The 15,307-nt window shown below is 41.3% G+C and overlaps 1 protein-coding gene across 16 annotated transcripts in view; it reads left to right on the top strand.

Moving 5' to 3' along the window:
* The window catches only part of LOC117811190 (regulating synaptic membrane exocytosis protein 1-like), a 144,325-nt gene that overhangs the window by 74,914 nt on the left and 54,104 nt on the right, over nt 1-15,307 (top strand). For all 16 annotated transcript variants that reach the window (XM_034681313.1, XM_034681304.1, XM_034681314.1 and 13 more), the window contains exons 5-6: nt 4,937-5,208; nt 6,839-7,530. In XM_034681313.1, the coding sequence (XP_034537204.1) occupies nt 4,937-5,208; nt 6,839-7,530 (964 nt within the window). The remainder of the gene's footprint in view (nt 1-4,936; nt 5,209-6,838; nt 7,531-15,307) is intronic.

Here is a 15,307-nt window from a genome sequence, read left to right as displayed (position 1 = left end):
GTGAAACTTCAAAGGACACACAGCGTGTTGTGACGTCACGCTGTAGGGCGGAGCTTATTACAGTGGCTTTAGAGGCTCTGGCTGCACAATGGCGGCGCCCAGGAGAGGGATTTTTTGGCTTCAGAACCGTACAACGGGAAGAGGCGGAGCAACGCTGTCCATTTTATTTACAGTCTATGGGTACACCCTGGACTGATCGCCAACCTATCACAGGGTAAACATGGGCATAAACAGCTAACCAATCATAAATGCAACAGAGTTACATGCAACGTGTTTTCAACAAAACCTCTCAGTCCGTCTCCTGACATCAGAGCGATCTCCAAAGCCCGCCTCAGATCGACAGAAGTCGAATTCCTTCTTGACGTAGCTTCATCTTCCTGTAAATGTACGAACAAGTGAAGTAGCACTGCAGCATCCAACTTGCCGGTCTGGCTGCAGAAAATCCCAGATTGGTGGAATGTTTTCACCAAAGCTATAATGTCCAACATGAGGCGGTGTTTTGCTTTCTTTGCAGTGTGTGTGTGTGCGCGTAAGTGTGTTGGAGCACACGTTTTCTCTCTCTCTCTCTCTCTCTCTCTCTCTCTCTCTCTCTCTCTCTCTCTCCCTGGTGGTGCTGGGGTGTTTGGCAGGATAAATATAGCTGCGTTGGTGTAAAGCTGTTTTCTCCTCGGCTTTTGTAGCTTTAATCAAAAGCAATCTGGAGGAGGGAGGAATGGAAGGCAAAGAGGGGTGAGAAAGAGGGAGAGAGGAAGGGTAAGAGGAAGAGGGGTAGGAGTGGGGGGTGGTTGGAGATGGCCGATGCCAGAGTGTTTTATTTTAGCTCACTTTAAAGAGTCATTGGGGAGTGTTCAGGAGTAATGAGAACCCTGGTGGCTGGAGGAGAGGGACTAACTCTAACCCCCCCCTGCCCCCCCTCCCCCTGCTCTCCTCCTCCATCCTCTCACTGTCTCTTTATTTCCCGCCCAGCTTCACTTCCCTTGTCATCCCCTCTTCCTCATTCTGGCACTGATGTCAACACAGGACTATGACTATGACTGCGTTCACACTGCAGGCCCTCATGCTCCGCTCTGTCTTGCCGGATGAATCCTCATATCTATTCTGGGATGTAACCCACATCCTTCATCGATATGAGCCGACAGCGATGTTGACAAGACATGTGCAAAGAGGAAGAGTCATCAAAGACGTCACGTTTGTTTTTGAAGCATTTCACTGAGCGTATGTTTGAAGCCGTCTAAATTTGGGCCTTCTCAGGCTGCGATTGAAATGTTGTTCCAGTCTCTTGGTCTCTTGGTCAAGAAAAAACAGCGTTAGGAAGGTTTCTATTCTGTAATGGGAAGATACAGATTAAACACGAGCAGGATTACTAGACTAGGTGCTTCACAGTTGATAAAAAAATATATTATTTCAGGAAAAACAACCTAATTCCGGAAATGACTTTAAGGTCAAATAGATGCTAGGGCAGCTTTAGCCGTTTTGTTGACCTCAAATAAAAGCCTGGAGACACATCTGAACATCTGTGATTTTAGCATGGTCAATGAATTAGTGAAACAGTTAGTGTGTTTCAACAATGTAACCTAATTACTGTTTTGCCAATGGCTGTTTCTAAACACACATTGGGTCTCATATCGACCGTCTTAAGAGTACATTTGTTCTTAAATCTCACTTAGGCAGTTCTAGCACTCACCAAAGTTTTCTTACCCAGGATTTGATTTCTATGAATGAGCATGCTAACTCACATTTAAGTGCTGATATCAGTGTTACATTAGATTAGATTTAGATTAGATACTTTATTGATCCCCCACTGAGGGAATTTATTTTGCTCCAGCAGCTTACAACACGGGACAGGGGAATACAACAACTGTACTTACATAGTTAAAATAATAATTAGGGGTGAGCCCGACTAAGGATTTGCTTGGTCGAATCTGATTCATCAGATTTTGCCCATAGTCGACGAATAGTCGAATGTTTGTTGTTTTTCCTTATTGACCCAAAGTCTGCATGATGGTGACAGCATGACAATATTACGCATAACCATTTACAATTAACAGACTCGTAGCTTAAAGTAAAAGGGACAACAGAATATTATAAGCATAAAACTTAGATTTTTTAAATCTATATAGCAAAAACAACAAAGTGATGAAGGAGAGAAAACTCAAATAAGGCCACCATCTGTTAAACATGGAACAACGCTCCGTTACAGAATAAGGAATCAGGAGATATTTAAACAGTGTTCACACAGTGGAGAGCAGCGCTGCGGAGGGTAGTTTGTCCAACTTAAAGCTAAACATGTTTTTAATGTTCAAAATCAAACCTGAACCAGCTAAAGGGTTTTTAAATCTCTGAACAGAACCTTTTAAAACAGTCTTTCATCGCGTCTTTGTCCGCTTGAGTCTTTTCACATTGTACGTGAGGAAAACCATCATGTGTACGGGCAGAAGTGCGCTCCTTGCTTTGTCAACTGTAAATCCTGTCTTTGAGAATATCCTCTCTGATGGTGTGGAGGTGGATGGGATGCTTTGGATTGTTTTTGAGGCTTCGGACAGCTTTGGGTATCCCTCCTCGTTCGTTTGGCCCCGTACAGTTTTTGTGTGGTCCGGTAATCCTTGATCTCACAGCCCTCTTCATGAAGCTGCTCCTCCTCTTCATTACTATCTTTTAGGATCAACAGAAGTTTTATTTCCTGACATTTTGAGCTACCATGAACGTAGAAAGATTTAAAGGCCAGCTGAGGTACGTCTGCTCCACAGGTCCCGCTAAATGATCCACCTTTAATTACCAGGGGAGATTTAATTACCACTTTAAGGAGATTTAACACTTTAAGAGCTGTTCTCAGAATTACTTTAAATAAGTCTATATTTATATAAAAATAGGCTAAATGAGACACTATTTGTATGGGAAACAGGAAAATAAAGACAGTAAAATTAGACATTGAGCACCCCCATGGTTTGAATGGAATGATCCACATTTCATATGCAAATATTCGACTATGAGATTGGCAGTCGACTAAGGCTCGTTAGAACGAATCGTCGAATATTCGACTATTTGGGGTCACCCCTAATAATAATAATAATAATAATAATAATAATAAAGTTAAAAAAATATATATATAGCAAATGTTACAGATATATACACACTATGTACACTTCTATCTTATGAATAGATAGTAAGGTGAGTTACTGCACAGATAAAATGGCACCATGTTATTAAAAACATACACAATATGTAAAACACAGCGTGATTCAGATGTGAGATGTGAGCTATCAATCCATCTGTTTGAGTTTGTAAGTCATATCCAGTCCTGCTGCTAAATAGTTTCTAGATTTTTATTTTGGCATGACTAACGTCTCTCTACTTTACTTCTCCGTCCTGTTTGACTTGTGTTTTTGCAACTTTGTGAAGTCCTTGGGCAAGAAACTGAACCTCAAATTCCTCCCGCTGTTGTTCAGCGGTGTGTGAATTTGTACGAATGAGATTAGATGGTCCCTTACTATAGCAGCCTCTACCATCAGTGAGTGAATGTGGTGTGAATGGGTGAATGGGACGAGAAGTGTGAAGCCCTTTGAGTGTTCAGGAAGACTAGGAAAGAGATATAGAAGTCCCTTTACTGTTTTGTTAGCTCAAGTTTTAAAATTACAAGAACATGGCATTCATCAAATTAAAAACACAGGAGCGTATAATTCAGCAGTTCAAGAACAGGTTCATGAATCGGCCTTAGGCTAGTATACACTGTACGATTCTTTAAGTGTCATGATGGAAAGTGAACTTGCTCTGTACGAGTGAATCGTCTGTGGCACACAACCAAAGCTCACAACGAAGAGGATCCAAGTCTCCCCTTGTACAGTCTGTGCAGATCGAGAAATGAGCTATCCAGACTACACTCGTTTTTTGTACCAGACTGTAAACATGTTTATTTCTGCTGTAAAGATCGGCTTTTTTGAATTTGTGTGTATGTGGTTTCTGGTACATCCGAAGCCAGCCTCAAGTGGACACTCGAGGAAATGCAGTTTTTAACACTTCAACTAAAGGTTGTACCCTTTAAGTTGTCATCTCTGGTGAAAGGCATTGACAACAGATCCACTCTGTGGGGTCTGTACTGAAACGGTCATGTGTCAAGGAATGATCAGAAATCCATTGTGAGGCATGCGTTGCAAATGAAGAAGATGACAATGTGTGGCGTTGTATTTTTGTGTACACTGATTGCAGCCTGTAGAGAATGAACTCAGCCAAATGTATGGTCCACGTGCATATGTGTGATGGGACAAACAGAAAGATGTGGGACTGATAGATATTATCTTGGCAGCCAGTGAAATATTCTTTTATTATCCAGTTGGCTTTGTGTGCTTGATTTAGAGGACAGAAGCAGCCTTCAGTGGAAGCCAAGCTGCTCCCTGTTAGAGCTGCCATCATGGTGATCTTAAAAAACCTCCATAAAAGCCTGAATTCTGGACCACTCTCTGGCAGCAGTGCAGCCCTGTAGGAAGTGCATTGGTCTATTTCCTGTTTGACTGTCACCGTGGCCGAAGGCGAGGCTCAGTGAGTTGTTGGCAGAGTAGTTGGTGGAGATGGTTGTAGCGAAGAAAGTTCTGAGCTTTCCCGTGGACGTGCGTTTATACATTTTGTGTGCTCAGTTTTCCTGTGATCATTTATTTTCTGGTTGATTTCCCTAAAAAAGAGAAAGAAAAATAAGTCCAGATTGCCAGGAAATATGTGAAATGAACTCATCACATAATATGGATTAAATAAAATGAATGAAAGCATGTCCTCTGAGGGCTTCCGTACTGTTGTGATATAATGTAAGGAGCTATAGACACCATGTCATGTCCAATTCTCTGTTATGTTATTTAAATGTATCTCATGTCTCTGTTTGAATCAGAGCTCTACATAAATACTTGAATAGCTGTAGTTGTAATCCGTACCTGTGTCTCTCTTCCCCTAGGTGATCTGGGTGTGCAATAACTGCCGGAAGCAGCAGGACATCCTGACCAAACCGGGCGAGTGGTTCACCGGTCCGGCTGGGAAACCCGCTGGCCTCGGTTCAGCCATCAGCGAGCCGTCTGTGTGCCAAACTCCAGGTGACAAGAAGCTCCGGTCTCGCTCCCAAGCACCTCCGGGATCCACCACCTCAATCCAGGACCCCAACCGACCCGGTCAACCCGGGGCCGCACCTGGCACGGATCCAAGGTCACGTAGCGAACCGCCAAGAGACACGTAAGCTGAATGACTAACACATGGATGACACATCAGAGGAAACATCAACATGATGTGTGATGGAGATCTAAAGATATTCCCCGAGATGTTATGAGGAGAGCTTTATCTGTTAATGTAACAGATTGATGTCATTCAGGTGTAGGTGTCTCTCTGCTACATAAACACTGTTACAGAGCTAATCCAGACCTGACAGCTGATTTACAGAGAGAGCTGGAAGCTGAGTTATTAAGCAGCTGAGACAAAAATATGAAAAGCAAAGAAACAAAAGAAGAAGAGTTGAACTTATTATCACAGGCTACATCAGTAATGTATACAACATTAGCAACATATATTACTCTCAAAACAGTAAGGGATATTCGACTTTCAGTGGAAAATGTAAACAGTTCATGCTACAGAGATATTATGTCATGAAAGTAGGAGATTGTAGAAGCATGCAATGGTAATTTCTTCATCTCAAACAATGTATTGAAAGAAAAGCTAACAACAGTTGTGGGTATACCACAAGCAGCAACCTCCACTCTCAAAATATGAAGCCCATGCCGAAGTGTTGTAAACTGGAGTTCATCAAGTGTCCAATTGAGGCTGGCTGCAGAAGCACAGGAAACCACATAAACACCCATTCAAAACAGACAATCTTTACAGCAGAAATAAACATGTTTACAGCCTGGTTCAAAAAACAGCTTCGGTCTGAAGAGCTAATTTCTGGATTGGCACACACTACATGGGGGGTGAATTTTTCATAACCCGACGGATATTAAGATTACAAGTTTGCCCATTTGAGGACATGACCCCGCATGAGCCCGCCTCTCATAATGTAAAACTCCTAATTTTAATATCTTTGAAATTGCTGCATTGTGAAAAAATTCACACCCCGTACAGTGTGTACTGATCAAGAAATGAGCTATCCAGACTACACTCGTTTTTTGTACCAGGCTGTAAACATGTTTTTTTCTGCTGTAAAGATCGGCTTCTTTGAATTGGTGTATGTGTGGTTTCCGGTTCTTCCAGAGCCAGCCTCAAGTGGACACTTGAGGAACTGCAGTTTACAACACTTCCACATTGGCTTCAATTCTCGCAGCTGGAAGTTGCCGCTTGACTGCTAGGTGTCGTCTTGGATTCATTATGTCAGAATGTGAACAGCATGATGAAGAGGACTGTTTAAATACAAACTTTCATTGAACCAGAATATTTAGTGGTGGATTTATGGATCAGTCACTTAGTGTGCTTTTTGTTATGCAATAAGTACTAAAACATTGAACAGTTGGACATGTGCATTCCAAAGTTTAGAGAAGGTTGATTTAGGTTCACCTGTAGAGGTTAGGTTACAGTGCATTAAAATTTCACCCAAAAGCTTAATATCCCAAACTATTTTTGAGTAGTGTGTGTGACGGCTTCCTTTTTGCTGACCCGACAAGGGACACACAACTATTGTCCAGAGTAGCGGGTGAAAGCTTAAACTTATTTTTATTACAAATACACACATACTGTCATAGATACATACTGCACACACACACACCAACACACACACAGAGAATCTATCTATGTGTGTGCCTGAAGTATAATACCTTGTCTGTTGACATCTATCGCCTCATCCTCTCTCTCTCTTCATCCTAAATCGATTCCTCTCCAGGAGAAATGGAAAGGGTGTTGGAGGAGCTGGTCGAGGAGAGCGTCGCCCTGGTCAGAGACTGCAGACCCAGGTCTCCATGGATCGGGACCTCCGGGGGGAGTCCAGGGAGCGCAGGGAAGGCAGGAGGCTGTCAAAGGGACGTTCTCTGGAGCACGATCCTGTGGGAGGAGTTGTTGGAGGAAGACGGACAGAAGAGGGGGGCTACCACCACATGGACCACAGTGGTGCCCCCCCTCGCCAAGCAGGGCCGGTCCCTCCTGGAGGCCGGGGTCACCTTGTTCCTGCGCAGGGTCGGGGCATGGGTGTAGTAGGGGAGGTCGGGGATGGCGTGCGGCCTGGTCAGAGGACGGTGGGTGGGGTTGGCGGGCCACATGAACACACCCTTGCTCAGCAGGCCCCTCCCCCTGAACTCAGAGAGCCCCCTGGTACAGGGCCTGGTTTAGCCCCCGGCCAGGGACCTGTGAGACGGACCAAACGGGAGAAGGCTGAGAGCATGCTGCGCAACGATTCACTGAGCTCTGACCAATCAGAATCGCTGCGTCCGCCGCCACCAAGACCCTACAAGTCAAAGCGTGGTCTGGGGGCCGGGGGGAAGAGGCAGACCAGCGTCAGCAGCTCAGAGGAGGAGGGGGGGACCACGCCCGAGTACAGCAGCTGCGAGGATGCCGAGATCGAAAGTGTCAGCGAGAGAGGTGAGAGACGGAATCAATCATCACTTTGTGTTCATGAAATAACTGTTGTTGTTTTCAGCGAGAGAGGGGAAGGGAAGTATCGACATCTGTCTGATCATTCATTTGTTTATCCATCCATCACATGTGACGTCTGAGGAAATGGGCCGGCTCACCTCTGCTTTGTGACAGTTTCTCTCTTTGCTTATGCCAGGAAGTCGCTAACTGTAGCTCAACACTCAGATCATAACTTAAACAGATATGACATTTGATTGACATGTCCTGTTTGGCATTGGACCATCACACTCTCATCATACTTAACGTCAGCCGCCAGCGCTCAGAGGGCTCAGGCAGTGTGCATGATAGGCTTTGTCTGGGTGTCCCAGTGTTACGCTCCGTGCTTAGTTTAAGGATGTAATTGAACTTTTTAATTTAAAAAGTCAGGTTTGAACTTCTGGTTTCAAAGAAGGCATCCGACATGTTCTGTTTCTGAAGAGAACACTTCAGAACTCAGGGACTTTCTCTGATTGGATGTATGATTATATGGCAGCCTTTACAGCCTGTTTCACTGTTGCCCTATTAAATAATCTTGTGGAGGAGTTCCATATTTTTTGGAAGTCATCATACGTTACAACCCCTAGTATTAAGTAATTAGTAGTAGTAGAAGTAGAAATACCCCTTAAATGCGCTGCAAGTCTTAAAAGTATAAGGGATTCTTTAATCAGAGGACACTGGTGACTCTTCTAAAACAAGACAACATCCTATAGAAAGGATCGAAATGTCAGTAAGTCTCTTAAAATGTCCTACAAGTTTGATAATATTTGAACCAAAAATAATTGTGTTTGATATGTTTCAAACATTTTGAGTAAGATATAAGATACAGGTTAAAAAAATATAGCTACTCCAATTTAAAATCATAAAAAATACATTAAAAATAAGAATACAAATAAAATAAAATAAATAAAAATCAATCAATCAATTAAATAAAATCTAATAAAAACCAGAATGATAAAATAAACCAAATAATTAAAAAGAAGGCGATATAATTACAAATAAATAAATAAATGGATAGATAAATAAATAGATAGATAGATAGATAGATAGATAGATAGATAGATAGATAGATAGATAGATAGATAGATAGATAGATAGATAGATAGATAGATAGATAGATAGATCGATCAATATTCTGAAACAATGGTCTTAAAAGTAATACAAGTTATAACCAGGGGGACTGGAACAAAGAACAAGGAGGATGAAATGAGAGGAAAATAATAATAATAATAATAATAATAATAATAATAATAATAATAATAATAATAATAATTTATTTAAAAAGTAGATAAATTAACAACAGAGGGGGTGTAATGTGTGTTAGGTGATGTTGTGACCATCCACAGGGTGCTGAGGATGCAGAGGCTTCAGAGGGGTGAAGGTAAAGCCCAGGACAGCAACATAGGGAGCTCTGTAAATGATTAGATAGATATGAGGATATATATTTAGATACTTTTTGTTTTACTTTGTGAAATAGTCTCTGATTTTATACTCCAGGCTGCCCACAGACCCTCAGGAGGCTGCAGGCTGAAATAATCCAGACTAAATACATTCCTCCTTTTTGTCTTTTAATTAGTTTCTTTGTTTAACTTTTATATTCCCTCCCTCAGTTGCTGTCCTTTGACTGTCTTTTTGTGCCTTTAATTATTACAGTTATATGAGGTGTTTGAACACTGGCGCTGTAACACTGTATCATGGGAGCGGACTGTAAAAAGAGGAGGGAGCTGTTTCTTTAGAGTTTGGTTGTCTTTAATCAGTTTACTTTCTCTTTCTGAATCCACTGATCAGAGCAGGTCAGACTGCTCTTATACAGCCCTGTGATTGGCTGAACCCCTGCATGCTCTCACTTCTCAGCCTTGTGTGTTTAACATGAACTCTCTCAGTGATATCTGTTTGCAGTGGATTCATTAGAATTAGTAATGAGTGTTAGTGTGATCCTGTGTGTGTTTTTACATGTTTTCTGTGTCATATTGTATTGTTTTCAGCCCAGCCCTGAGGGGGGGACAATCCCACACTGAGTGGACATGTGTGTGGGTGATAGTGTGTCTGTAGAGGGGACAGTTTGACCCCATTTGATCCCTGTGTTGACATCGTGAGGCCTCCCATCTCCAACTATGTCCCCAAGCGTGAGAACACACTACTGTTTACACTCCAACCTTGTCATGCACAAGCTGGGATATGTGATTTCAGTGCTAATGGTTCCAAGGAACTGCCTCATGTGAAATACGATACAAACAATTAGGCCTGGCCGGGGTAAGTTATACTCTTTGCTTCAGTAGGGAAGTCCTCCTCTACTGGTGGGTTGACAGAAAGCAATACAGGCATAATAACAGCACAGTGTACAGGGAAGTATGGAATTATTGGAGCTTAACTGGTGCCTTAAATTAAAAAATAAATTGATCATAAATACCCAGAGCTTTTTCATAAGGTGTCTGACCAGCCAGCCTAGCTATAATCTTAACCACTGTGAGAGAGGAGAGGTCAGAGAGCGCTAGATGTTGACAAAAGTAAGGCAATGTGCCATCCAGTGATTGTTTTTTGTAAACAGTAATTTTATTTATTTATTTGACTTGTATTCATTTAATTTACAAGGAACATGTGTATTAACTAATGTTTCTGTAAATATGCCAGAGTTAGCCAAAAGGCTAGTTTCCATCTGCAGTCTCTTGCCAGATGTTAAAATAGGCGTCCTAAAAGGCAACAAAAAGGTGGGAGAAGAAAACACAATAATTAGAGCACAAATAATGCCTTCGATCATAAATGACTAAAAACTAAGATAAGATAAAATAAATAATATAATAATAATAATAGAGCTGCAAATATATGACAATGATGTTTTCTTTATTTAAGATTCATTGGAGCCGATGTTTTAAAGTTAAGTCCAGTTACAGATTCAACATAACACAGGATAGATAGATAGATAGATAGATAGATAGATAGATAGATAGATAGATAGATAGATAGATAGATAGATAGATAGATAGATAGATAGATAGATAGATAGATAGATAGATAGATACATTTTAACATGGGAAGTCATGTTTAGTATGAGATCTATCAGCTACATCTTCACCTCTATAACAATTCTCCAGTCAGGAGTTCCTAGTCTGGTTGGTAAGTCTTTACATCTAATCCATGTCTGGTCTGCACTGGAAGCCCCAAAAAGATGGCCATTGCTCAGAGAGACTAAAGTGATAAGAGTTTTTTTCTAAAACCAAAGCAACAAAAGAATATATGATTGAATTACTATTATTACGTATCTCTTTAGTATAAACCCTGTATAGATACTTGACTGTTATCACTGCTGCGTGGCCTGGCATTGGTTAAAACCATAGACTGTAAATAAAAATGGACAGCGTTGCTCCGCCTCTTCCCGTTGTACAGTTCTGAAGCCAAAAAATCCCTCTCCTGGGTGCAGCCATTGTGCAGCCAGAGCCTGTGAAGCCTTTGTAATAAGCTCCGCCCTACAGCGTAGTGTCACAAGACGCTGTGTGTCCTTTGAAGTTTCGTTATACGGCGGCTGTGAATCAAAGGAAACCCGGAAGTAAAACCCCGTTTTTTAAACTCTAATAACTAACGAAAAAGAAACTTTTCAGGAAAAAGAGGCCTTGGACACAAAACACTCAAATACTAACTACATATAACCACAGCATACGGATGTGAGAAACATTCGTACGACGTGTATTTATTTTTTAAAGTTTGACTGCTCCCCCATTCAAATGAATGGGGGAGACGGATGTTTTGACCTATACTGCAGCCAGCCACCAGGGGACAGTCACACTGCTGAAAGCCTCACCACCAGGGCCGTATCCGGCACGCTTGGTTAAAACCTTTATGCAGAATTTCATCTTATGATCGACTTTAACAGACCGGTATAGCCAAACATGAAATACATTTCTACGCTGTGCAAAGGCAACAGAAGAGGATTAGGGCCACTGACAAAAAGTGAAGGAGGTTATGTTCGTAAAGTTAAAAATATAAAAAAATTGTAACATTTTTCTAACTTTGTGCTTTGAAGTTTAAATTCTGAGATCTAAGTCAGCATTCTGAAAAATGTAGATTTTTTACTTTTGTTTTTACTGGCCCTAATCCTCTTCTCTCAAAGGCTTACTAATGATATCAAGTCACGCATTTTATAGATTGTAGCTTTATTATTACTGAAAGCAATGTCAGAACAACTCTGCGTCCATCTTCCCGCTTAGGATTGAGGGCTAAGATGCCAATAAAGGAGTAAGCTTTCAGATGTAAAGCCTGGTTCAGGAGGCTTCATGAAAACTGTATGTCAGAATGTTTGACACCTCTGTTACAGTTAATTTGGCAGTTGTTAGCTATGCACAGAAAAAAGCAGCATTGTCCTATCACAGTATCCTCTGCACCAGGAGATAGATTAAATGCCCCAACTCAGTGTGAGACTAAGACCCACCACAACATGTAAGGCCATAAACTTATAAAAACATCAATCTGTTTCTCAGATGTTAAGTGTCGTCATAAAAAACGACAAAGAAATCTACAATTTAGAGTGTGTAAAAGTGACTTTAAGGTTTAAAACGTGAAGGAGCCCAGCTCAAAAAGGAATCAGTGACTTGTGTGTGGGAAGACGAACACTTGCATGGATCATAAAATGATCTACTATGACTGACTGAGTGAACATTCAAGTGTGTGTGCGCTGTTTCCTGCACTGTTCCTACAATGATTTACATGCCTGGACGCTCCTCGGCTGCCAGCGCCCGCATCTCGGAGCTGACCTGGACTCGGTCTCGAGCTAAAAAAGGAAGCAGCGCCTGGCTGCCACAGCAGTGTGTTTAAAACCTGCCCTGACAGAACACACTCACCCTAAACCTCCACTTGATGGATGTCAAGATGTCTGGTTGGAGTCCAGGCTGGCGCTGCGGTGCTTCCTTGTTGTCATCAGAGCACTTTATGGATGTCCGTTGGTTGATACAGGACGTGTGATAAACACCATCAATTATTACAACGGTATCATGTTACTGTAAAGAGACGTGGACTAACGTGAAGTACTTCATAAAGTTAAACATATTTCTGTTTTAGGAGCAATTCATGTTCAGGCTGTCTAAAGTGAGGAATTGTGACTGAGATAGATGCTAAGGGCTGAGATAGATCATCGTTATGATTGTTATGTATTATATACCATGAGAATTAGAACAGGCTGGACACACAGATCTGTCATGATTTTATAGAAACTGGTTTCTCATGTACCACAGAAACATCACATCCCAAATAACATCAACACGAGAATGATGGCCACCTTCAAATCTTTAAGCTGTGGACAAAAATACAAAATTCAAGGATTCATCTTGGACTATGGAAACACTCAGCTTCATTTTATGAACTTGTCTGTTCTGAAAGATGTAAATATTATGATAGAATTAGAGCTTTTGGAATCATTTGACAAAGCTAACTTATGGTAGGCTACTGTACTGTCGCAAGCTTTCATCTCACAGTCTTATTAACTAACTAGTTTAGCTCAGCGTCTCCTGTAGCCTGCTCAGGGAACTTCTGAAATGGTAATTCATTTTGTTTTAACATAATTTCATGAGTTCTAACATAACATTTTGATAATAACGTGTGTGACAATCCTTGAAAAACAGCCATGTTAGGGTTTATGGATAGTGAGCAGGTTGAGCACGACTCCACTGAAGGATGTTTTCTCACCCAGAGGGGTTTCCAGTCCGCTGCAACAACCCACCCATTAAACATGAACCTGGCTACCAACTAAATAAACAAGCATGTTTGCACAAAATGTTGATTCTATCGAGCAACTAGTGGTGGGTAGAGTAGACCGAAAGTACTCAAGTAAAAGTATTGTTACTTTCCAATGATGTTGACTCAAGTAGGAGTAAAAAGTACTCTGCAAAACATATACACTCAGAAGTACAATTTTTGGAACTACTACTCAAGTACATGTAATGGAGTAAATGTAACGTGTTACTACCCACCTCTGCGAGCAGCTAATAAAAAGAGTTCCTTTGATTCCACGGCTGGTTGTGCTTCAATGCAAACAGATTGATTTATCGTCAAACTGAACATTTTCGTTCATGGTAAAGTTAAAGGTGACATATCACGCTTTTTTCATCAACATATATTGATCTAAGAGGTCCCCAAAACATGTCTTTAAAGTTTATGCTCAAAAAAACACTTTGAAATCAGATTTTGACATGCCTGTAAAGCCCTCTTCTTCAGTCCTCCTCAGAACACTCTGTTTTCTCTCTGACCACGCCCCCTCAGGTAGTGGATGTGGTCTCGGCTCTCCAGCACGTTGATCTAATGTTTACATGTTGGCTGAATATATACGGCTGCTCACAGACCCGCGTTACTTCAACCCTCTGAATCTGATCCAGAATCTGATCCTGACAGAGAGGCGCCTGTAGCAGGAACTTTCTGAAGGATTGGTCACAGATTTAGTGTTTCTTGTTGTTTTATTTATCAGTATGTCGACGTGTGTCTTGGTACACAGCTACGAACATGTAGCTATGTGGCTATGCTAACTAGCGCTAGCACGTATCCATGATAAATAAAAATCATCCACTAGATCTTCAAATCTGCAGACGTGGGGAGTAAAACCGACCTCTAACAGAAAGGCAGCAGGACCTTTCTGAACGATTGGTCACAGATTCTGTGTTTCTTGTTGATTTATGTGACAGTATGTCGACGTTTGTCTTGGTACACAGCTACAGCTACAGCTATGAACATATAGCTATGTGGCTATGCTAATTAGCTCTAGCACTTATCCATGACAAATAAAAATCATCCACTAGATCTTCAAATCTGCAGACGTGGGGAGTAAAACCGACCTCTACCAGAAAGGCAGCGGGACCTTTTCTGAAGGATTGGTCACAGATTTAGTGTTTCTTGTTGTTTTATTTGTCAGTATGTAGACGTGTGTCTTGGTACACAGCTACAGCTATGAACATGTAGCTATGTAGCTATGCTAACTAGCGCTAGCACTTATCCATGACAAATAAAAATCATCCACTAGATCTTCAAATCTGCAGACGTGGGGAGTAAAACCGACCTTTGTGTTTATTAAGACAGCCTACAACTAGCATGCCTCCCTCCTAAGCTCCTTGTTAGCACACGTGTGCATGTAATGAAAAACAGGAGGGGTTGAGTTGTATTTTATACAGTCTATGGGCTGAACAAGCTCCGAGCTCTGACTCCGTGACAGACCGGATATTGTTGTTACGTAACAAAAACATGGAAGTCTGAAACGGCTCGTTTTAGACACATTTACAGAAAGGTGGAGAAATCAGAACAGGGGCAGAATGGATTTTTTTCATTCTCGGGGGGTTTGTAGACATGCCAGGGACACATATTTCAGGTAGAGAACCATTAAAAAGTCCATTTTGCATGATATGTCACCTTTAAAACATTAACCTGCTTGTTATAGCTCACATTAGACTGAACGTTTTAACTTTGAATTTTTCTGTCGGCATTGTGAATTAATGCACAAGTCCGTTACCATTTTTTTCATGTAACCAGTCCTGTAACTCTGCCAAAGCTTATAATATGTTCTTTTTGTGTCTGTTTTCTTCAATTTGGTAGATGTTTCTTTCATTCGGCACCTTGGGGCTTTTAACTTTCCTTCTGCGCTGTTTTCCTCCTCTCTTTTTCTTTTCTCTGCTGCTGATGTGTCAGCTAATCATTTACAAATCTACAGTTTTGTGCTCCCCAAATAATTGAAACGTAAAACTGATAATATCCTCTATGTTGATTAACGATTTAGAAT

Source organism: Notolabrus celidotus, chromosome 4, assembly GCF_009762535.1.
Source record: "Notolabrus celidotus isolate fNotCel1 chromosome 4, fNotCel1.pri, whole genome shotgun sequence".
NCBI lineage: Eukaryota > Metazoa > Chordata > Actinopteri > Labriformes > Labridae > Notolabrus > Notolabrus celidotus.
This window is presented reverse-complemented; position numbering and strand designations above follow the sequence as displayed.